The sequence below is a fragment of the Uloborus diversus genome, unplaced genomic scaffold (genome assembly GCF_026930045.1).
Source record: "Uloborus diversus isolate 005 unplaced genomic scaffold, Udiv.v.3.1 scaffold_12, whole genome shotgun sequence".
Taxonomy (NCBI): Eukaryota; Metazoa; Arthropoda; class Arachnida; order Araneae; family Uloboridae; genus Uloborus; species Uloborus diversus.
In genome coordinates, this window is record NW_026557876.1 from 3960326 (window position 1) to 3986253 (window position 25928).

Here is a 25928-nt window from a genome sequence, read left to right on the forward strand (position 1 = left end):
GTTTTTTTGTAAACAGTTTACTCATAAAATGATATGCTAAGATGATTTATATGAACAATCGCTTAGGTAACAACTTTTTCATAGTATTAAACTCATTTTTAGCTGTTTTTTGCGAAATAGCATTTACGCAACGTTGCATCGTTTTGGGGGATGATAATTTCCTGAATTGTACACAGTACAAAGCCTGTTTAAGTGAGATAAAATGGTAATTTCCCTACCTCTTAGCCCCCCTACCCTCAAAAAAAAAAAAAAAAACGTTAGAAATAATAGTAAACAACATTTGAACCTTTCTAACTACCATTTATATTGCTCTAATTTTCTTAACAAAAAGTAGAATGTGCCTTTGAAAGATCCCAAATACAATGCTAATAAAAAAACTTTCACAAAAATAGATTATTGATACACAGTACTTTCACAAAAATAGGTAGTGTGAAAAAAAATCCTGGATTTGCCCCTGTTTAATAATTCTGTTCTGTTGTGTAATAATTCTGTAAGATATCTCGCTGGTAAATCACCTATATACCTCTAGTGGAATCTCCTGTTTTTTTTTCCGTCGGAGGTTGGCAAGTATGGGTGAGGAAAAATGGCTTAAGAACTCCCGGATTTAGTTTGCAGCATTATTGCCCATTTAGCGAACAATCCAATTCCGGTAAGAAGTAGCAAGTAGTACAGGATTTTCTCACCAATAAAAGTATTGCAATGATAGCCAAACTCTGTGTCTAACAGTTCCTCTTCTTACTGATCGCTCTCCCTTGAAAGAAATGGACTTGCTCGAGCAGGGTTCGTACGCTCCGGGAAAACCTGGAATTGTCAGGGAAGATGAGATTGTTAAAAATGTCAGGGAAAAGTCGGGGAAGATGAGATTGTTAAAAATGTCAGGGAAAAGTCGGGGAAGATGAGATTGTTAAAAATGTCAGGGAAAAGTCGGGGAAGATGAGATTGTTAAAAATGTCAGGGAAAAGTCGGGGAAGATGAGATTGTTAAAAATGTCAGGGAAAAGTCGGGGAATTTTCCTATTTTGGCCCAAAAATTTTATTTTTCCAATTTTTCCCCGAGAATTTTGTGCCATGAGATCTAATCTTGGTATTTATCTATGTTTCCTGAAAAAAATTAAAAATTTTGAAGCAAAATGAGGCTAGCAATAAAAAAAATGGCGACCAAAAAAGAAAACTTCCGCAGTCGCCATTTTTGGTTCTCAATAGCTCTCAAGAAAAAAATCCCTCGGGTGAACAGGAATCATGCACAAACTCAACAGGGGACGAAACAATTTACTGCTTTTGAAGCACAAGCCCGAGATTGAGAGGGTCGATCGGGGAAAACCATTTTTGATTGAAATGTCTTTTCAGCAACGTGTGGAACGTAGTCGCCATGTTTCGTCATTCACAATATAGAAGTAGACCCGATGCTTAAATGGCAAGGATTTCAAAACGAAGCAGAATTGGATGCTTTCTTAAACTGCTAATTTCTGAAAGTAAACGGGAAATATGCTGCAAATTGTTTTTTTTTTTTCTTTTTTTTTTTCAATTTTTAAATATGTAATTTTTTTGAGAAATGAAAAATTTTGTTTTTAAACCTTAATTTTATCCTCATTGTCATTATTCAACGCAAATGTGCTGAATAACTTTTCAACTGAATTGTAGTTTCATGATGATTTATTATTTTTAAATTGTTTTCATGCTATAAATTCAAAAAATTATTTCTTATTTTTTGGCGTTGCCGCCATATTTGGTCATTCCTAAGATGGAAGTACACAAGACTTTTTAAGTGCCTTAGTTTCCGAAAACAACATTGGATGTTTATTCCAATGCAAACTATTGAAAACAATGCAAAATGTGCCTTTTTTTTGGGTGGATAATTCGTGACTATTTTCTGGAAAAATATGAAATTTTCTTCAGAACATTTTTGAAAAAATTCTATTTGATTTAGATGCTTATGTGCTACATACTAATGCTACATACTACATATTATGTGCAACAGACTGTTTTGTCTTAGGATTATTAATTATTTATGACTACTGTTATGCTACAAATTCAAAAATCTACTTATTATCTTAAATTTTTCACTTAGTTGCCATATTTGGTCATTTGCAAGATGGAAGTAGATGTAAATTTCCAAAAACAGAATTGGATGTTTTTCTCAATGTAAATTATTGAGCGTAACATAAAATGTGCAATAAATTGTGAATTTTTAAAAATGTATTATTTTCTAGAAAAGAAAATTTTTAATTTTTATGAAAGCATCCTCTAATATGCGAAAGAAAGGAAAAACTGATGATTATTGGCATTGGCCTATGATCGGCAGATGTTGATTTTTGTTAGTATGCAGATCAATGCAACAAGTTCATCTCATACTGGAAAATAGCTTCGTATTTTGCGCAATATGCTTTGTGTTATTTACGTGTTAATGAGAAAATAAAAAGAAGTATTGTAAAGCAACGATTAGAACAAAACTCTTAATATTAGGGTGACACGTTAATGCTAAAATAAGTTGAATGTACTTTGTTTTCAACAAGTAGTAAACGATTGAAAACAATTTTGAACTAAACGTATTAAAAAAAGAAAAAAAAAATGTGAGAAAAAAGAAAAAAAATCCCCAGATTTTTTTAAATCTAATGGGCAAAGTTTCAGTTTTTACGCATAGCTACTTTAAACAATTTTAATTATTTTGTAAATATTGTTATATAAACTTAATGTTGAATGAAGAGAGTAACCTAGAATTTTACTCGAGCCCCGAAAAGTCGGAATTTTTTTTTTTTTATAGCCACAAGTGTATGAACCCTGTCGAGGCCATAGCTCAACTTCTCAAAGGCGGACAGTACATCCTTTATCACATCCAACAGGAAGTCAACACCTGATGGGTCCATTGAAATCATTTCCTGCAAATGAGCTTTTCCTCTCGACCAATCGGCTGTCAATCTCGGTTAAAACTTCCTGTGGCGCTGAATATTCAGCGTATTAAATTTTAAATTGATAAACATTTATTTTGTATCTCATTTTTAATGAATGATCTACATCTTGGATGAACTTGCATGTGTGACCGATGTTTCCCGTTTCAGTATTCCCCGGCAGCCAAGAAGCTGTGGGGAGTCGAAGAGTCGAAGCCCGACGACGGGAAGAGCATTCTCTTCGGAGACCAATGGAGAGATGCTGCGTGGAGCACAGGACACAACTCTGGATCGGGTGAGAATCGTTATTTTTACTACTACAACTTTACCCATCTACATAGCAGGGCTTGACCAATGGCAGGGTTTGAAAATATCAAAAATATTCGATATTTTGATTCATATCCTATATTTTGACATATCCGATATTTTCAATTAGCACAAACTAAAGTCTTCTAAATAGTAAAAGTATCCTCAAATCACTCTTTATTTTGTTATGATTTATGGAGTTAAAATTTCGAAAAATTATCAGGAGATGGCCCTCGAATCTCTTCTTTCCTTAACATCACCATAGATCGTCTAAAACTTTTTCGAACTAAAATCTTGAAAATTTTCCCGGGGAAAGTCCCCGGACACCTTCCTCTTCCAGAACATAATGTACAGTTTGGGGAACTGCAATTTTGAAAACTCATCGGGGGAGAGGACTCCTCAGATGCCCCTCACCCCCGTATCATGAAATATAATCTAAAACTACGTTTTTGAAACTTCAATTTCGAAAAACTAAAATTTCAAGTGTCCTGTTTTTTTTTTTTTTCAAAGGCACGTGGTCGGCAATAATACATAAAAATGACTAACGCTCTAGATGAATAATATCGGCGGCTGCAGAATCGTCAATGATATCAGAGGATGCGTTCGACGAACCTCACCGGTCAACCGGTAAGTAACCAGTTACTAACCGCGGCGTTCTATGATCAACCGGTTACCGCAGGGGTTACCATTCTAAGCAGTTGATTGGTTGATTTGAGCACGTGATCATTAGCTGTCACGTGATTAACTAACCGGTCACTCCCGGTCGTGCTCGTCGAACGCACTCTCAGTCTGAATGGCGTGACTGTTGACGATAAATATTTTCATACGTTTCACGATATTTGTTAATTGCTGATTTGATCCTTAATAAAGAGGAATAAAATTATCTTTATTTATGTGTATTATTTAGGTTTTTTTAGTTATTTTTTTTTGAATAAGTTTACTTTTTCACACAATCAACTTATCAGCAACTACCTGTAACCGCACATCGGCATTTCTCGTAGCTTCCCGGCTCTCGTTGATCAGAAAATTTTTTTTGGAAAATTTGACCCGCGTATAAGTCGACCCCCTTCCTTTGATCTCATTTTTTGGACAAAATTTCTCGACTTATACGTGAGTATATACGGTAGGTGAAATCACACCACTCTTAAATAAACAAACAAACCAACATAGCACCAAGCAAACAATAACATAACCTCTGAAACACTAGACACATTGGGAAATAGCTGGGTCACGTGATCAGTAAGAACACCTCTGATTGGTTGACTGGAGGAATCACTGTTTGACTGGAAACTGGCTCTGGAGGAAACACTTTTTGAACGAAACCTGAATTTTATAAATAGTTTTATAATGGGAAAAAACATGTTTTGGTTGAAAGCAATAATATATTTTTGTACCATTTAATGTTGAGTTCAAAGAAAAATCACCAACTCATTTTGGAGAAAACGCGGTTTGAATGTTTGCTCTTCATGTTAAAAATGGTACCTAGACTGTTCCTTTGACGTCTAGAAATGCCATCACAGCATCTAAACTGGTTTGACCAATTTGTGCGTATGCTTCATAAAGGTGCACTGTTGACTTTTGAGGCAATAACAGCCGATGCAACTAATTAAGAGCAAAAAGCTTTTCTGTGTTTGAAGTTTCTGACGTGTGTTGACTTATTTGCAGATACTGGAGGGCTGGGTGTAAAGATGGTGGAATATGTCCTGGGATCCTCTCCCACTTCCAAGGACACCTTAGACAACAGGATGGCCAGGCTGCATCTGGGCATGGTGAGTGTTCCTTTTCCATCTATCACAGAAGGTGTATTTTTGTGGAACCTATTTTCCCTAAACATTCTGCTCTGATATGACTTGTATTAGCACAGTAAAACTGATCAAATGTTCTATTCTTAACAAGCAATGATAAAATTAAAAATTAAAAAAAAAAAAAAAAAAGACTGAGTAGCAATTGTAGATTCAAGAGGAAAAATTGAAAATCCTTTTAAAAGCCTTATATTATTAAAAATCAATGTCAAGTATTTCATTTTTTATTAAATAGAAACTGGCAACAGATAAAAATTTTAAATCGTGTTTAAGTTCCTTGTCGGCCAACAATGAATTCGGTTATCAATCGCGGGAATAAATGCTAAGCCATTATTAAAATCCGCTTTAAAAAACACGTTATAATTCAAATTCTATGAAACACGGAAGTTCCAAAGACATCCTATCAGACGCGAAAAAAAAATCTCTTTGTCTTAGTATTAAATTTTAAATTTTTAACTGTTTTCACTGCAAAAATTAAAAAAAAAACTATTAGAGGTTTTTAATGTATAGGGTCTGGTGGGGTAAAGTGGTCATAAAATCGCAGGTTTTCAGCTAGGTGGATAATAAATACAACAAATTCTTTAAACACTTTAACTTGTTTTGCTGTTATTTTACATTGCATTATTGAAGAACACGGTACATTCGATTTTAGGATGAAAAATATTGATTGTAGTAGTTTTATAGCACTTTCTTTTCCCTATGTTTTTATGACCACTTTACCCCATGGGGTGGGGGAAAGTGGTCATAGCATGGGGTAAAGTGGTCATAGGTTAAAATAGATGCAAAATCATTATAAATAACCCTAATACTTGTATATTTCGGCTATTTTTACAGTTGCAAGTATACTCACGAGTACATGCGTGTACTCGTGAATATATACGTGTTGTGTGTTATACATGAGTAAACACGTTCCTATATGAGTAGATACATGTACACATCAGATACATGCATACACGTGCCTACTCAAGTATATACGAGTATATAAGCATATATACGAATATATAAGCATATATACGAATATATAAGCATATATATGAATATATAAGCATATATAGGAATATATAAGCATGTATACGTGATTACCTACAGGCGTGTATACGTGTTTGCATGAATACATACGTGTCACATGTATATACGCGTCACTTGTATATACGTGTCACGTGTATATACGAGTATATACGCGTGTAAACGAACATCATATGCGCTTATGCCCTTGTATCTCGAGAAAATACGTGCATACTTGAGTACATATGTGTATAGTAGACGAACGCATATATAAGTGTACATACATACATATATAGGTATACACGAGCTAATTCATGGATACATCCAGTGCGTCTTTGGGGGGGTGGGGGGTACGTGTCTACTCACGTATATATAATGTAGAAGCACTAGTATATACGCAATGTATACGTTTATACTCCAGTAAATGTATGTATACACGAGAATATACGTTTATATACACGTCGGCCTACAGAGTGAATCCAAGCTCTTGGGCAAAAATCACAGGGCTGTAAGAGGGTAGGATAAGACAAAATTAAGATTGTGATCACTGACGCGCTACATGCACACAAAGCAGGGCACAAATTTGTTGCACAAAGATGATTTTAACTAACATTTTAGTTTTTAAGAAATATTTAGAGCAACTGTTAGAAGTTACGGCCTGTAGTAGCTCTAATACACGCATCGCAACAAAGCTGCAGCGACTGATAAAAGTTTTTCAAAAGTCTCGTTATTGCAACAGAGAGTGATCTGTGAATGCGACACATTTGTATTACAGCTGTAGGCCGCAAATTTCATCAATCGCATTAAAACTTTCTTAAGACCTAAAATGTTGTGTAAAATTGACTTTGTGTAATAAATTTGTGACTTCTTTTTGCATCCATCAATTTCTGGCTTTGCGTACATGTAGCGCGTCAACATTGTGTTTGTGACCATATGTTCCTTATGTGATTCTTGATTCTTATCCTCGCCTCTAACACCTTTTAATAATTTGCTCAAGAGTTTAAACTCACCCTGTATACTTGTATTTCTTATGCTTGTATGTAAGTGTCTACTCGAGTACGTATGCATATATACGTGTCTACCTGAGTATATAAGTGTTCTTATATATACGAGTATTTGCGAGCATATACGTGTATAGTAGAATGTATAGCTGTATGGATAAAAAAAATACTTGCAGATTATCATATACGTCTTTATTGGCGCATTTATGTGAACACGAGCATATATGCTTGTATATAAGCATATACTCGTATATTTAACCCCGTTTTCTGTAAAAACAATACGTATGAAGTAAAATTAATATTTAATTTGTATCTGCCTTAAACGTAAAGATTAAGTGACATTAGAAGAACAATATTCGTTAAGCCTAATATTATGACCACTTTACCCCATCTTACTGAAATTGTTCTAAAAAATTTTCTAAAATAGATTCAGCTTACTGCTAATGAGTAAGAGTTCTTGTGACATGTAGGAAGCTTCCTGTGCAGTCAATCTGTTCCTAATTCTAACAAACAAAATTTCCCAAGGAAGTTAAAATAAGTGTTTAGATTTTAAAAAATTTCATATTCACGCAAAATACTTTTTGTTACCAAATAAAATTTTGCTAGTTGTAAAATTTTGTATTCAAAATGTAGTTTTTAGCTGCCCTACTCTAAAATAAAATTTTCACATTCATTCGAGCATTTATTTGCAAAATATAGCCATATATTTGAAGTATGACCACTTTACCCCATTGACCACTTTCCCCCACCAGACCCTATCTTCGTTAATTATTTTCATCCGAAGACGCAACCTGGCTAAGAACACTCTCAATCAACTCCTTTCAAAGGAATTTTTTTTTTTCAAAACTGGTTCATCCGTTTAGGCGCTAGAGGGCCAAAGACAGATACACAGACACGTCAAACTTATAACCCTCTTCCTTTGTGTGTCGGGGGTTAAAAATGTGTTAGCCAACTAACAGTAATCAATATTAGGGATGCACCAAATATTCAGTTTATATTTGGTACACTGCATCTAAATGCCGATTCTTCGGAATTTCTATTCATTTTCTTGAATACCCCAGAGGAGTAAATGTCTGGCGAATCTTCATAAAAGCAATAAAATTTTGCAAAAAAAGAATTTTTCAATACTGAGAATTTTTAAGAATAATCCCGGGAGCAAAACCATTCCATTCGCAAAAACGAAACCTTCTATTAATCGTATATAATTTAAAACAGAGCGTATGTATCGATGTTCAAGTTACTCCTCCTGCCAGTGCACCGACCATCGAACCATCTATCGATAGATTCGTAATTTTCCAGTCTTTATATTTGGCTATTTAACATGATTCTCTGATAATAATTAGCGGAGATATGAATTAAAAACTATTCACATTATGATACTTAGATTTCGACATAAAATCCCTATTTTTCGAAGGCTTTCCTCCATTCAAATTATACTCAGTGCTTCATGTCAACTTTCTGCAACAGTGCTTTTTATTGAAATCGGTAGCGTTCATAGAGTAAAGAAATTTACATAGAGAGGCCCCGTTATACTAAGAAATTGAAGCCGGAAGTTGCACCGCTGTATCCCAAGATCCCTAGCTTCCTGCTAAATACCTTGAGATACATTTTAACTCAAAACATTCCATTACTGAATCTAAATCGGTTGTTAATTTAAATTTAGGTATTGTTGCATGTTTATGAAGCACGGTTTTGAAATTGCATTAAAACATGAATTAAAATACAAACCAATCTGCCAGCTACTTTATTCGGTCTCTTTGCAAGATTGGTGAAAAACTATTCTGGAGAAGCGATCATGTTATCATAACCCCGCCCATCATTGCACCGCTGTATCCCATAATTCCGGCTTCAATTTCATCTCCTTTTTACCATGGACGGAGCCTCTCTATGTAAATTCCTTTATTCTATGGTAGAGTTATAGCATATAGTAAAGAAACTTACATAGAGAGGCCCCGTCTATGGTTAAACGGAGATGAAATTGAAGCCAGAATTATGGGATAGAGTGGTGCAATGATGGGCGGGGTTATGATAACATGATCGCTTCTCCAGAATAGTTTTTCACCAATCTCCCAAAGACACTGAATAAAGTAGCTGGTTTGCATTTTATTTCATGCTTTAATGCAATTTCAAAACCGTGCTTCGTAAACATGCAACAATATCTAAATTTAAATTAACAACCAATTGAGATTCAGTAATGGAATGTTTTGAGTTAAAAGGTATATTAAGGTATTTAGCAAGAAGCTAAGGATCTTGGGATACAGCAGTGCAACTTCCGGCTTCAATTTCTTAGTATAACGGGGCCTCTCTATGTAATTTCTTTACTCTATGTTTTAATCATAGAGTAAAGAAATTTACATAGAGAGGCCCCGTCCATGGTAAAAAGGAGATGAAATTGAAGCCGGATTATGGGATACAGCAATGCAATGATGGGTGGTGTTATGATAACATGATCACTTCTCCAGAATAGTTTTTCACCAATCTTGCTAAGAGACTGAATAAAGTAGCTGGCAGATTGGTTTGCGCAGGGGTCCTATATATCCTATATTTCCTATATTTAAAAAAAAGCATCAAAATCGTCCTATATTTCCTATATTTTTCAAAAATGTCCTATATTTCCTATATTCTCGTTTTATACCATATATATCATTTAAAAAGAACGGTAAATCAACTTTCTGACATCGGATTTTTCGCTGAAAGTACGTGCCCAAACGAATTTTAAATTAAAAAACTCAACTGACTAAATTCTACAACAGGCATCTTCTCTCATTAGCTACAGCAATGTGACGTCACTCTATAGTGGGTGGAGTTTCGAGAACTAATGCTGAAGTTGGTTTTAGAATTTTGCATTGGGGGGGGGGGCAACAGCCGTTTGTTTTGTTTTCCATCATGGTTTTCGTTGGTATATTTTTGCGTTCATTGCATTTTCTGATCGGAATGTTCTAATTTTCTTTTTGCAATCTTTTCTTTTTGTGGAATTTTGGGATCGTGGAATAATTAGTTCCTTATGATGTTAAAACGTAGTTTGTTGTAATAAAAGGAATTATAATGGCGAAATCGCATTGCTTAACAACATTTCGTGTGGAGTTGGTGAATCAGGAGGACATTAATTCTACAAATTTTGGTGCATGGTGCACTAAAGGATTTTATCGCTTTTTGTCATTTTTGCAACTGTTCAGTGCCCATAAGCAATAGTGGATTTTCGCAATTAAGGCAGCATGCTAAAACATTCAAGCATAAAGAAAACTCTGAAAAACGTCAGAAGGATCCTTCTCAAGCTCTGTTTGTTCCTAATACAAGTGGTAAAGGGTTCAGTTTAGATATAAAATCTAAGAGCAGTGGAATTAGTACTTGGGTCATGAGTGAGGAAAAAAATAAATTATCTTTCTTCAAATTTTGTTTAGTTATTTAGTCTATAAAGTACATTTTTTTCAAAAATTATTCTTTCAACTACAGGGAAGTCATTATAGATGTAAAATATTTTGTTTGAGGTTTTTTTTTTAACAAAATCATTGATAAGAATAACTGAATAATATATGATATGTATTATTTCTTTTTTCATAGCAAAATTATTCATATAATGTGTCCTATATTTGTCCTATATTTTTTGTGGAAAATGTCCTATATGTGACAAGTCGGTCACTTCTACCCCTGTTTGCGTTTTAATTCATGCTTTAATGCAATTTCAAAAACGTGCTTCATAAACTTGCAGCAATATCTAGGTTTAACTTAACAAGCAATTAAAATCCAGTAATGGAATGTTTTGAATCAAAATGTATTTCAAGATATTGAGCAAGAAGCTAAGGATCTTGGGATACAGCGGTGCAACTTCCGGCTTCAATTTCTTAGTATGAATGGGTCTCTCTATGTAATTTCTTTACTCTATGAGTTATAGTGGTAGCATGAAGGAAATCATTGAGGAGAAAGATGTGTTGCCATTTTTTTTCTCAAATCCAAACAAATAACATTCTGGCTTTTGTTTTGAGGCTTTTCCTGTAATCAGAGGATTTAAAATGTTTCCTTTTAGGTTATTTTTCCAAAATCTGCCTCAAAATTTTGCTGTTCTTTTTTTTTTTTTTTTTTTGTCCAAGCGTGATTGTTGAACACACATCATTTGACATAAAACTCTATTTTCGAGGTAGACCGTGCAAAGCCGGGCGACACAGCTAGTTTGAGTAATAAAATTGTATGTGCCTAATTATTTTTGAAGCATTTTAATTTTATTTTCCTCAGGGTTCGTACGCTCCTTCAAAACTCCTCCAATACTCCTTCATTTATGAAATTTTTTGAAGGGCCCTTCACACTCCTTCATTTTGGTTTTAACTCCTTCGAAACTCCTTCTTTTTTAGTTCAAGACTACATAATCTTCCTCTACAACAGAAACTTAAAATACTTCGATTGACATCTAACTTCGTCACAAAGGCAATTTTAATGCAGTCATTTCGTGCATTTTTTTTTTTTTTTTGATTTACAAATTGATCGTAGTTAATTCATAAAAGTTGAAGGTGAGAATCTTATTAGAAGACATTTCATAAGTGAAGTAAAACATGCTTAAATGGTGCTTGGCTATTTTTTCAAGTTTTATGATTATTGTTTTTTCCTCTACCACACTCTCAGCAGCAAAAGTCAGGTTGTCTAATTATTATTTAAATATTTAAAACTACATAAGGAAATGTACTACATTAAGTGATTGTGCTGAAAAAACACTTGTTTAGTAAATCGTAGTTATGATATAGTAAAAAGGGTCATCCACAAGTGATGCCATGCCTTGAGGTGGAGACGGGTTCATGAAAGTGTGATAAGGGGAAGAGAGAGGCGGCAAAAAATGACATCACACAGTTATTGTAACAATATGTTTGTAAAAAATATGGCGTGACAAGAGGCGGAGTTTGGGGTGAAGTGTGACACTTTGTGATAAAGGGTGCATGATGGTCAAATACATTGTAAAAAAGTGTGACATCATTTAATGACACTCCATTAGTACTCCTTCAAAATCTCATTTTATTCCTTCAAAACTCCTCCAAAACTCCTTCATTTTACTTCTGAAATTGAGTATGAACCCTGTTCCTTTTTTTTATAACTTTTATTTCCCATAAGATACGGAAAAACTACCAGATCTTTCTCTGAAATTTCTTAATTTTCGTCTGTTTGCAAGGGTCCCTATCCGCGGCATAAAAACAGGTTTGGGTGTACATGTGAGTTAGCAACTGTCAGACTTAGATAAAATGAAAAGCTTTCTGCGAACACAAATCCTAACTGGAAAATTTTCTGCAAATAATTATTTTGCCTAACTTACCCTTGAATAAAAAATTAAATTTATTTTATATTCAAATATGAAAGAGACAAAGAAAAAAAGGCTTTAAATCATTTATTTTATTTATTTATTTATTTATTTATTTATTTTTTGCAATAACATATACTAGTTTGCTTATTTCTCACCAACTGAAGAAAATTACCAAAAGAATTTTTTTTTTACACATGTGCTTTAAAAGGCTCTCTCTCTCTCTCTTTTGGAGAAAGGCTTTAACAGAAAGAAACTTTAGGATTTTCTTAAAAAATCCCTTTAAAAAAATTTTTTTTTTTTTTTTAAATCAACGTTAGCAGTTTGAAAAAAAATTTCTGCAGAGCCAAAAATTTTCTGCGAACTCCGTTCGCGCGTTCGTCTATATTATGCAACTGTTAATTTTCTTCACTTTCAACAAGCATGAATGGTATTTCCAGAACTCTAACGATCCATCCGAGAAGCTGAAGAAGCTGAAATCTCTCTCCTTCGATGGTGAAATGAAAGCGAAAGAGCAAGAGAACGGAGCCGTCATCCACCAGGCTAACGGAATCATGCAGAACGGACTCGGTGATGACAACGGATATCAGTGAGTATCCACCCACTGCATTATTTACTAATTAGTAGAGACGTACCGAGGCCCAATACAGGCTGATTTTACTACCGTTTTTCGATAGCTTCACAAAAGTCTTGTTTTGAAATAGGTGCTTTCACAAATATCAAGTAATAAAATCAGGTAGCTTCACAAAAACATCGAAAATTTCACAAAAATTCGCATTTTAAAGCATAAAATTTGTTTCCCTGTTTAAAACAAAATATACTCATAAAATAAAATTCTAAGCAGGTTTATATGAACAATCACTTAAATAGCAACCTTTTTGTGGTATTTTAACTCATTTTTAGCTGTTTCTCGCCAAAGTGTATTTATTCAATATTATCGCAATCTTTTAACATGTTTTGGGGCACCGTTTTTCTCATAATTTCCAATATTGTACACAGTACATAGCCCATTAAGCTGAAATTACGATGGTATTTTTGGTACTTCTTAGGTTTTTAGCTCCCCCCCCCCCCTCCCCAAAAAACAAAACCTGTTAAAAATAATACTAGATGACATTTACACTTTTCGAACTAAAATTTCACTTGTTCTACTTCTCTGTTACAAAAATTAGGATGCCTCTAAAATTTCACAAAAACAAAAACCATTCCCAAAAATAGAATGATGCAATACTTTCACAAAAATAGGTAGCGAGAAAAATATCCTGGATTGGCCCCTGTGTACCGAGTAGCACTTTGGCCGAGTACCGAGTACTCGGCCTTTCACTACTCGGCCGAGTTACCGAGTACCAATTATGTTATAAGAAGAACCACCGACACACATGTGATGAATTTTGAACTTATTGGGATAGTTGTATAGACCTCCTTGTCCATATAATAGTTTTTAAAACTAAATTCCTACTGAAGTTTAATTACGCATTATATAAACAATTTTGTTTGTATCAAAAATTTTACAAAAAAATTATTTTTAAAAATAAAAATAAATAAAGGTATGATTAATCAAGTTGGAATTAAAACAAATTATACCAATCTATTATAGTTCTAGTTCGCCGAACATAAATAATTTTAAAAAACAAATGTGCAGGAACACTGCAGACACATGTTTCTGCATTACAAGGAACGTCTTTTACAGCGCATAAAATGTGAGCTAAAGAATGTAAAGACATTCCACAGAAGAATCCGACTTTTGTCGGATGCCTTTAAATCCACGAGCTCCCATTTTGTGCATTGAAAAAGGAATTCCTTGTAATGCCAAAACACGTATCTGCAGTGTTCCTACACTGTGCTTTTAACATTGTTTTATTTCCTTTAATTTTTTAAGCATAGGTATTTTTATATTTCTTATAACTAATTTTTGTTTGTATCAAAAATCCATTTTTAATATAAAAATTCCATATTTTCTACACTTACTTTTTTTGCACAATTTTTAATAAATTTTTATTAACTTGAGGGACATTAAAATAAAGACTAATTCCATTGAAGCATTACAATCTTCATTATTCTCAAAATTTAAAATTGACTTGTAAATGATTGCAGAAAATTATATATGCTTGCGCTTTTTTATGAATTTTAATATCTGTCTTGGACAATATTCTGCAACTACTCCATATTGGCCGAGTATCTGATCAAAATTGGGCCGAGTACCGAGTACTAGGCAAATTGGCCGAGTAGGCCGAGTACCGAGTAGTTACCGGATACTTGGTACGTCTCTACTAATTAGTTAGTCTTATTTATTCTTTAGAACAGTACCTTGACGTCATTTTTGGCAGTGCAGCTGTAAGTTTGTTTTTATGGGGGAACAAACTGTTTTATGTTATAAACATCATGATTGGCGAATTTTCTTTAGGCCAACAATGCCTAGGCCAATAAATTTTTTTAGAGAAAAGAGTGTTTGTAACTTAGTTACATTGAAATTAGCATTATTTTATGTCTACAAGTATATATATATATACAGTTGAGCTCTCTTAATACAGTCACGTTTAATACGAACTCACGGATAAAACGAATATTTTTTATGTCAAGTTTGGTTTGCTGTCTAATTCCATTAAAAATTTCATGCGTAATATGTACATTAAACTGAAAGTATCGGCTGAAACGAACAAAAATTTCTCACTTCTTTACTTAAAATGTTCGTGGTTGAATACGGTTATTTTCTTTTTTAGGAATTATTCATCATTTTGTTAGGTAGTACTAGTAAACTAATAGATACGTCCATTTTCGCCTATAAACCGGATATTAGCCTTTCCATATAATCGATGGTTAGACAGTACTGGAAGAATTTCAGCTTCCTATTTCAACCAAAAAAGGGTGCTCCACCCCCTCCCCCAAACTTCATACTTATGGGGAGGGGGGGGGTTTAAAACACATTGAACTGAAAAGATAATGCTTCGTATTATAATATACCCTGGTAATGTGCATATACATTGCAATAAAATACATTTTTTCAAAAAACCAGCTGGGAAAATGAAATGCTTCTAAATTGTGGCATTTTCTATGCTACGGCTAACGTTAAATGAAGGGGTCATTGATCACCATCGTAAAATTCGAGTAAGAAGCGCAAACTTTTACAGCGTAATACTATTATTAAGTCTAAAGGAAATAGGGGTTGTCTTGAACTCTAGCTGAAAAAACGTTTTTTTTTAGCCCACCCCAGTTTTCCCTTTACTTAAAGATGTTTTCTCATTCCAGCCACGGGGGCAACAGTCGCCAATCCAGCCCCAGCGAAGACTTGCAGAAGAAGGGGCTCCTTGGCGAGGGGGCCAAGCTGCCCAAGGCGGAGCAGATGCTGCCCCCCAACTCCAACGCAGTGGTGCTGGAGGGCGGACCCTTCGAGGGGGGCCTCGACCCCCTCCCCTTCGACTACCCCTCGGCCTTCATGGACTCCCCCAACCCCCTGGACTACTCGGGACAGATGGCCTCCCGGAAGATGATGATGAATCGAGCAGATGATAAGTTTGGCTCCTCAAATTTTTCATGTACAGACCCTCAGCATTTTTTCATGGAAGTGAGTCTGCTTTTCCCCCCCCAAATCTTGAGCGCAGATATATATCATGATATATATCGCTATATATAGCGGATGTTTATTTTGAAAGTATCATGGTATTTTTATTTTTTCAACGACGGTATCTTCGATATAAAAATTATGTTAATCATAGCAATATTGTTTATTTATTATTAGAAATAACCAAAAAGTTATGTACTGTATTTTTATGAAGTATAATACATCATCAATATAACAAAGTAACGTAATATTCCTTTTTTGTATTTTATATTCATAAAATGTTTCGTAATGTAGCCATTTTAATTCACATTAAAAGTGCCTAATCCACTATAATATTAAAATCTGTTCGCGTCCGTCTGTCTGTCTGTCTGGAGATCGATCTTCTCGAGAACCGCTGCGAATCGAGAGTCGAACGAGATACCGATCAATTTGAAATTTTCCAAAGAAAACAATAGAACCAATCTCGTAACTGTACGACTTTAATTAGCGGAGATATTAATTAAAACGTTAATTAACATAACGCTATTCAGGAATTTTTATTTCTTTCCTGTTGCCATTTTGCGTATGAGCAAATAAAATTCTAATAATTGTTTTAAGAGATTTTTTTGGCTGCTGTCCAAATCTTAGAACAACATTTCCATCTGGAATTTTATTTTAAATTAGTTTAAAATTGGTTGCTCTATTCGGACATAGCCTTTATTTTATCGTCTGTCCTTTTTTTTTTACATTCAACATTCTTAACTCTTTTCAGCATATGAAAGTTGTTTCTTTAGATATGTTTATTGATTGTAGTGTAAGTTTATCATTCACCGGCCTCATATTTTGATACATTTTGATACATTTAGGATGTGCGACTAATTATGTTTATTTTGTTGGACTTTTTCCCAACACATGGGTGAGTTTTCGAATTGTAATAACTCTATTTTTCCTTCCCGTTTCTATTTTTGAAATACAGTTTATATCGTTAAAAGAACATGTTAAATTAAGATTGTTTGGATTTCCTTGTGAAACAGAGTTGAACAAAAAAGATTGTTTTTAAGGATTTCAACTAAAGCTAAATTGGAATTTGATGACTTGTTATTAAATTAATGCTTATTGGTAGTTATTTAGTCTTGGTGCTTTAGTTTCACTTAATCAACCAAAAAGTATGTGTCATTCTATGTAAAAAGCTGATTGTAATCATACATAAATGGTTCAGATATAGTCTATCAGATGTAATTCATTTTAAAGTGAGCACAGATTATAGTTGAGAATGCATATATTTTCATCTTTTGCGCTAATTGAAAATACTCATAACTTATATCATTGATAACTATGATTAACGTTAAAGAGATTTTTGACAAAAATATGATCTACTGGTGTTTTGCAAACCTTGCATTACGCGTATTTATTTACTCCTCAGCGCTTTAGAAACTGATGTCAGAGTAATACAAAAACATCAGTTGGACATCTCTTTCATTTTTTAAGTAGCCCGTGCAACGCCGGGCACGCAGCTAGTTTATTATTAAACATTGCTCAGAAGAAAAAGAATGTTTTATGACTATACAAAGACTAATGCATATTTTTTATTTCTGAATTATATAACTATAAGTAAGGAAAAATAAGTAAAACAGCTTATACTAAATGAGCTCCATTGCAATCGATAAAAATGTAAAATAAAACATTAGATTCAAATTATGAAAGAAACATTGCTTTCAAGCACCGCAAAAGTATTAAAAGCCAATAAAGATTCATTTTCTTTTTTTAAGACTGTAGTTTGTGCTGATTGAAAATATCGAATATGCAGTAGACCCTCATTTTACGCGATTTCGATTATACGCAGTTTAAGATTTGACACCTTTATTTTATTTTACGCGGATGAGTTTGGGTTTTATGCGGATACGGCAATGCGAACAGATAAAATTTTCCCCTCTTTCAAAATCCAAACTCCTAAAGATTGCAGATGACGCGTAATCGACTGCATTTTGGCGTGCTAATCATTGAACTCGGGCCACTGGAGACATTTTATGCGATGGGTTCCAGATCTCTTTCCAGAAGTAAAGTTATTTAAACTCACACAGTTCAGAACTCACTGGAAGAAGAGCTTTTAGGAGTGACAGAGGAGGCCAAAACCAACGAGGACACAGATGTCGGTGACTCACAACCAAAAACGTTCATGCTTAAATTTTTGAGCCATTCCTAAACAATAGAAATGATTTTTCCGATTTGTTAGTGAAGAAGATTCTATCATGGAAATGGCACAAGTGGTCATGGATGCGTTAATGCAAGGATACTGATATCAGTGACGCAAAACCAAAAACGTTCACATTGAAAATTTTGAGCCATTCCTAGACAATAGAAATGATCTTTCTGGTTTGTTAGTGAAGGAAATCAAGGAAATGACGCAAGTGATCATGGATTCGTTAATGCTTTGCAAATAACTACCTTTCTTTATGCATGTTGTGCATAAAAGTCAATATAAGTACACATTAAATTTATTATACAATTAGTTATCACTAGAAGTATTTTTTTATTTACGGAACCTAATCCCTATTTTAACACTACTATTAGGTCTCAGTTTATGTGGTTTCGATTTACGCAGCATTTCCATGGAACGTAACCCCCGCATAAAACGAGGGTCTACTGTATATCAAAATATCAGATATTTCAAAAATATCATATTTTTTAATCCTGCTTAAATGATGGTAAGCAGTTGACTTTCCCCATTGATGTACTGGTCTCTACTAAGTGCAATCCTGTCTTGTTTCAGTTGTACCAGCGCAGCCAAGGACAGCCCATGCCCCTCATGGGGCAGCAGCAGTTTCCCCTCCAGCAGCAGTCCAATCCTGCGGCCTCCCCCGCCCCTCCCCCCTTTGCCTCCCACAGCCCCTACACGGTGGTGAATGCGCAAGACCCCTATGGAGCTGCCCCCCCTCCCATGGGGACGCTCATGCCTGGTAAGATTTGCATTTCATGTTTGTTCTTTTCGCATTGAGAAGATATAAAATGTATACTTGCCAACCCTCTACTGCTTTAAATGGGAGACTCCTGTTTTTTGCTTCCATCTCCAGATTTCCCATGTTCTGCAGTTTTTTCAGTCAATCATCAAAAAGTTTGACTTCCTTCTCAATAGATGGCGCCCTTTTCTAGTCTACCAAAATACAACTTTTGAGCAAAAATTTATTGTTTTGTATATGGTTGTTCATATATATACATAGTGGAATACATACAGAAAAGTATTTTAGTTGAATATAAATTTTTGAAATAAAAACCTGGGTAAATACCCATCGGGTATATACCCTGGGTATTTACCCCTAAAAATAAATACCCGGGTATTTTAAATCACTAATCCGAAGTAAAAAGCTTTAAAAAAACCATTGCACTATTAATATGGGTGGGGGTGATAAAATGAATATCACCGGTAATAATCATTTTCCTATTATTCAATAGACTAACTCTGTAAAACTATCTTCTAACACGATCCCATTGTGAGGGAAAAAGAGCGAGTCTTTCGACAACACAAACATCGTGTGTTAGATCGCGGAGTGCAAGTGGCGAAGAGACGAAGACCAGATTCTTTTATCTTCCACCTAATTACCATATCATTCACTAAAGCCACGTAAGACCAGATGCCAACGCCCACTACATATGTCTAATGCGATTGGCTCGAGTCAGCAATGACGAGATAAGCCACTCCTTCTTCAGCGTCACAAGCGTGCCACTCTCCTTCAATGACCTTCACAGGTGCGGACGAAAAGAGAACAAGATAACATCCAGGGTTTAAGCTGGGTTCAAAAGTTCTTTAGCATAAAAGCTAAAATTGAGGGGAAAAATGTTAGCGAAATGCTAAAAATGTTACACATTCTCATAGATTTATGTATGCCTCGGTGTGTTTCATCTCCAGTTGAAAATAAAATTCATATTTCATCTGTGACATCTTTGAAGAAATAAGTACAACAGCAATTTTTTTAAAACATAAAATAAAAAAGAAAACACGATTGGTGTTTAGAACGTTGCAGTCTCCTCCTCCTAATAAAGCAGTTATTGGGGGGACATAATGCTGGATAAGACTAATAGTTATTGAACTTAATTGTAGTTTCAACATCTTAGCTGAGATTTAAAAAAGATTAAGTTGATTACCGCCATGCACGCTTCCTCTGTGGGATCATACATTTCTTCTTTATTTAAAAAACTAATTTATTTTTTATTTGAGCAAAAAAGCGAAAATGCATTGCTTTATTTTCGCAATTCAGATAGTGTTTTCGCATTATGCGAAAAATGCGACCGTAGCGGAAACCCTGATAACATCCGATTAGGAATCGGTGAAAAATACGATGTAGGAAAGTACTGATACTAGATGAATATAATGCAGATTGAATAGTAAAAAGTGAGAAACATAATATAGCATTTTTATCCAACATGAATCGACAAAGCGCGACTTCTCTAGGGTTAATAATTTTGTTGTGAAATATGTCGCTTGGTGAATCACCTTTATACCTCCAGTGGAATCTCCTGTTTTTTTTCCCTTCGAAGGTTGGCAGGTATGAAAATGGAGGGAATGAAGACTTTCATTCATGAAACCAAGACTCCAAGTCACATGATAGATTTTGAAGCAAAGCATTGGAAGAAATCAGGTTTCTTTCGCTTGCTTTTCCAGGGTGGCGACAGATCAGGGAAAAGTCAGGGAACTTTATCACTCAGGGAAAAATCAGAGAAATATCAGGGAATTTTGAAAAAATAACAAAAATTCAGGGAGAATTAATTGATCAAATGAAGAAGAAAAAATTTTTTCTCTCTGCACAATGAAGTACTTTAGTTCCCTACAAATTTTCCACCAACTATTTGTTGTATTAAATTTGAATTTTTACTGAAAATCAAATTTGTTTTTTTGCCACAGTGTTATTCGCTGTCACTTCAGATTACACGCAGGGTTTGTTTGTTTTTTGTTTTTTCAGACTTCAAAACTCTTTTATTTTTAAAACCATATACATATATATTTTGAAATTATTAATAATTGTTTTTTCATTTCAATGTTGTTTGTAACTAAAGTAATCTAAGATTTTTTTCGACAACTAATGAAATCATTTAAAATCGAGTTGTGTATATAAGTAAATATTTTTATTATTTTTTGATAGTTAAAATGCTGTATTCCTCCATTAAAACCTAAGTTCTTGATTAGAGAATAGCTCTAATATGACTGGTTGTTGAAAGATTTCAATTTGTTTTACATAAATATGTCTATTCTGCCGTGTGTAATTAAAGGGCAGTAACTACACATTTTTCTTTTTTTCTTTTTGCATTTTTGTCATCTATTGTATGTTATCTTTATTGTACATCCTCGCTTATTTGGTTTCCACTGAAAAAGAGGTGCGAAGAAAACGTCCAATTCCAACATTTTCCTATTGTTAGTACTGAATCCACCACATTTTTTTTCAAATATCTCAAACTTATTTCTGCAGATACTGCCGTTTACCTGTACACGGCAGTATTATTTACGTAAGTAAAACTACATTACTTCTGTACTTTAACTATGACTTGTTATTGCAGCAACAATTTTACTGCTTGAAGATTCTGTTTAAGATTATTTCCATTTAAATTTTTTAGTTTTATCACGGTTAGATATGTCTTTAAGAGTGGTTTTAATAATTTCTTAGAATTCTTACGTTAACTGGTTCCTGGAAGTAAAGTATTTGTTTTAGATTTCCTACAATATTTCTCTGTCGATAATTTAATATACTATTTTTACCAAAGAAAAAAGGAGCACCTTTTCAAAAATATGTTTTTAATCAACAGCTAAAACTGTTCTAAAAACTGGATTTTATTTAATATGCAATGCTTTTCAAGTAGAGCAAAAAAAGGAAACCATTATCATTGGTAACGTAAATCAGGGAAATTTGTGAACTTAATCAGGGAAAAGGGAGCTTTTTTTCACAGTTCGGGTCGCCACCCTGATGATTAATTTCTCGCCAATTTGCTATGTTCATATGGTCGCCCATGTTATGGTTCCACATTATAATATTTTGCTAATTTACTTGTCCACTTTATGATAATTTCCTCGGTAAAATGTTCTTAAAATTGGAAAACAAAAAGAACAAAATAGAATTTTTGAAAAATCAATGCGAGGTGCACACCCCCATGCTACAAACTGATTCTGTGCCAAATTTCGTGAAAATCGGCCAAATGGTCTAGGGGCTATGCGTGTCACAGAGATCCTGACAGAGGAAGATGCGGACATCCAGACAGAGACTTTCAGTTTTTTCATTAATTTTAAAGATAAAGATTAGTGAAATTTCTCCGGTGCAGCGCCCTCTTTTTTCTGTCAAGATGGTTGGTTGCTGTAGGAAGTCTTGACCTGAGGTTTCTTAAGGGGAGTCAGTATCCTAAATACTTTCGAAAATTCGATTTTTTGATTTTTATGTATTTTGAAACTCCATTTCAATACCTTTTTAATGGTACAAACATCTTGAACGTGCTCATATTAGAAGTAAGTTAAAATAAGCTTTAAAAAATGTTAAACCTATTTTGATGAGGTATGATTTTCCCCTTTAAATTGCAATATCTCGAAACGGTATTTTTTAAACTAAATGTTCCTTTTTCTCAGAAACTAAATTGTGTTTGGCTTTGAAATTTTTAACACCTATTCCATACATCTAACTGCATATACTGAAGTAAACTTTTCCTCAGATTCGAAAATTATTTTTTTTATAGAGCTGATTTTGTGTGGCAAAATTGTATTTTTTCAAACAAATACAGTGACTTACACATTAGAATTTTTTACAAAAAAACTAAGCTTTCTTTCTGTAAAATTTTACTTTAGTATAGAGAACAGAGTCTACTTGAGGTACAGAAAAAAATTCATACTTGTATCTTTAATAGATTTTCTGAAAAAGGTACATGAACCTGCACAAATTAACATTGACGGTATACAGGGTACTGACTATCCTTAAGCACCTCAGTCAATTTTTTTACTATTTATTCGTAAGTAGTACTGATAGACTGGGCATGGTTGACTCGGCCGTTCATCCCTTCCTTGGGTCGATAAAATGAGTGCCAAGTGTACTTGGGAACCAAACACTGGGGGGTTCCGCATTAGGCTGACCACCTAACCAGAACATCTGTCTTGCATCCCAGAGCCCCTTGTCAGGAAAACAGAGTTGGGCACAGTTGGCCTTGTCCATTTTGGTTGACCGGGATTTTGTGAAAGGTCCGTTTTGGTTGATCGGATTTTTGTGAACGGTCCGTTAACGGATCCAAATTTCCTCTGGCCGGAGCCCTGTAAAAGAATGTAAAAAGCAGACAATTTAGACAGGTGGGCAACTTTACAGATTTTGCTGTAGGAGAATGTGTCTTTCTTTATGTTTAGATACATCCAAAAGTGCACTGTTAAAAATTCAGGAAGATTTTCTGGTAATTGTTACAGTAAAATGGCGGACTAAACGCATCGCTGATTTCTACGGTAACTTCTACCGGAGAAATAAGCGATCCCAGCGCCAATTGGTTGATGTGGGCTACCGAGGAAATTGTAAAATTTTACAGTAACATTTGATTTTTACGGTAATAGTTACTGGCAACATGGATGCCAGTAACAATTACCGTAAATTTTCTGGAAAATTTTTAACAGTGTACCTCTTCTATATTTAACTTTCATTTATGAAAACAGAAAATTTTTATCCACAACTTGATCCAGCGCAAATTTGTTTTGTAAGATTTGTTATTGAATTCAAGGAAAAGGTTAATTTTTTCAGTTGTCTAGACAAGCTCTTAAATTGCTGTTCTTTGTTGCAGGCCCAGCCATGGTTCCACAGTATTATGGAGTGCCCCCCTGGGGCATGTTCCCTGGCATGGTGCAGGGAGGCCAGGGCCAGACGCCCGGGGCACAGGGGCCCCTTTTGAGAGGAGGGGGCGCCAGGCCCATGACACCTCAAGGCACAGCAGAGACCATGGCACAGACACAAGGAATGCAAGGACCAGGTGAGATAGCCTCTCTTTCCCTCGTAGCTGCTAACCAGGGTCCCTTGATTTAAATCAGCTTGATTTAAATCATAATTAAAATCATGATTCAAATCAATTGATTTAAAAAAAAAAATCATTTGAATAAAGTGATTTTTTTAATCAAAATCCTGAATTAAAATTGGTTCATTTTATTTTTATAAATTAATTTTGCATTTTTAGAATGTGTTGCCCTAAATGTAACTACACTGCATTGTACTATCTTAACTTCAACAGGCAAAACTGCATAGATCCCTCAGTCTGTATGTGTAACAGATTTTCATTCTATATTGCTTTTACTCCAAAATTACAGTTTAGAACAAAATAAAAATTAGGAGTTTTTCTTATACACCATGACTAGTATAGTTCAGAAAAATAATTGTTCAACATATTATTTTACACTAAAAACGTACATGATGAAGGAAACCATATTTTTAAGCAAAGCATAAAACAAAATCACTTCTTATGGAAGTATTACAATGTATTTATAAATCTTGAAAATGTATTGAATAGTTAGAGAACTTATCTTAGTTTGAAAAGTAAGCTGAATGGATTCATCTGCTGCATGATCATGTTTATAAATAACTAGAAAAATTAAAAGGTCTTTTGGTTCGCCTGTATATTTACAAATAATGTGTGGTGAATTTTCTCGCCAAATGGCTTGTACCGACGTTACGGTTCCACGTTATGATCATTTCGTATCTCGCCAATTGGCTTGTGCCCATGTGACGGTTCCACGTTATGATAATTTTGTAATTGACTCGTCCATCTTATGATACTTTTTTTTCTTAAAATTGGAATAGAAAAAGAACCACATCGAATTTTCGAAACATCGCTTCGAGGTGCACACCCCCATGCTACGAACTAACTTTGTGCCAAATTTCATGAAAATCAGTCGAACAGTCTAGGCGCTATGCGCGTCACAGACATCCTACAGACATCCAGACATCTAGACATCCTCCGGACAGAGAGACTTTCAGCTTTATTATTAGTAAAGATTATAAATTTACGACCCCCCCCCCTTTATTAAACCCTTGTTAACTGCTATATTTTCCCTCAAAAGGTGTTATTGACGGTGAGTTAAAAGAGGTGTAAGCCAGGAAACATTGCGCTTCATATCTCGGTGGCTATTGGTCGCACTAGTATCAAACTTTTTGTGTTGGAATTATTTTTCAAAGGAGATTATTTCCCTAAATATAAGTTACAGAACCTGGGGCCCTTAGAAAAAGTTTTTTGTATTTTTTGACATTTTAATTTTTGCTTCAAGCTTTCAATCTCTTAACCCTGCATCTGATTTTGAACATTTTTTGCAATTGGAAGTATGCATATGGAACTAACTTTTGCGAAGGTAGAGGTCTTGCAGGGTAAAACGGAACGTCCTGTATAAAGTTTCATTTTGTGGGGCGGTGTGAGTTTTTGATGCATTTTTGTTCATTGTCTCATCATAAAAAAAAGTTCCTTTTTTCGTTACCCAGATTCCTTTGAATATCCCTACTGGAACAAAGGTATAAATGGTAAAGTCCTTCGTGTCGCCCTTTTTTAATTTATTCCGATCCAAACGGCTTCCCTCTTTTCAACGTGATTTCCTCTAAGCCCCCCCCCCCCAGGAGATAAAACATGAAGAAAAGCTCAATATCCTGTAAAAGTACAATTGAAAAGTCTTGAATGTCCCAAACATTTGGAAAATAGGTCTGTTTTCTGACTAACAATGTATGAAGGAATGGATTCTTTTAAATAATTTTTGTTGGTATGTCTTATCTTGTAAAAAACATAGGACCTATTTTTTAAAAAGGGGTGGGGGGGGGGGGGGGGTTCTTATTTTGCTCAGGTTCGTCGCCAGACGCTTTTAGGTATGCTGGACTGCCAAATTAGACTGTGATATAGCTAAAGATTTGCAAAAAAATTTTCTTCCTTTCTTTCTTTTCTGTCTCTTCCGTTCTTGATTTTATGAGTACAGTTGAGTTCCGACTTACGTGAGGGATGCATTCTAAGACTCCTCGCTAAAGTCGAAATTTCGCGTTGTGGAAAAATGTATGCATGAACATTTTTTAGAAACATATCAAATTTTTTAGACATTTGTAAGCACCCCTCAAACTGCTTTAAAGCTTTACTCAACTATACATTACAG

General features: G+C 34.5%; 1 protein-coding gene across 1 annotated transcript in view; it reads left to right on the top strand.

The window, feature by feature from the left end:
- Positions 1 to 3055: 3055 nt before the first annotated feature.
- The window catches only part of LOC129232432 (pumilio homolog 2-like), a gene marked incomplete at its 5' end in the record, with an annotated part of 89629 nt that continues 66756 nt past the window's right edge, over positions 3056 to 25928 (top strand). The window contains 6 exon segments of the mRNA XM_054866577.1: positions 3056 to 3179; positions 4856 to 4959; positions 12717 to 12865; positions 15520 to 15835; positions 18582 to 18768; positions 23597 to 23782. Of these exon segments, the coding sequence (XP_054722552.1) occupies positions 3056 to 3179; positions 4856 to 4959; positions 12717 to 12865; positions 15520 to 15835; positions 18582 to 18768; positions 23597 to 23782 (1066 nt within the window).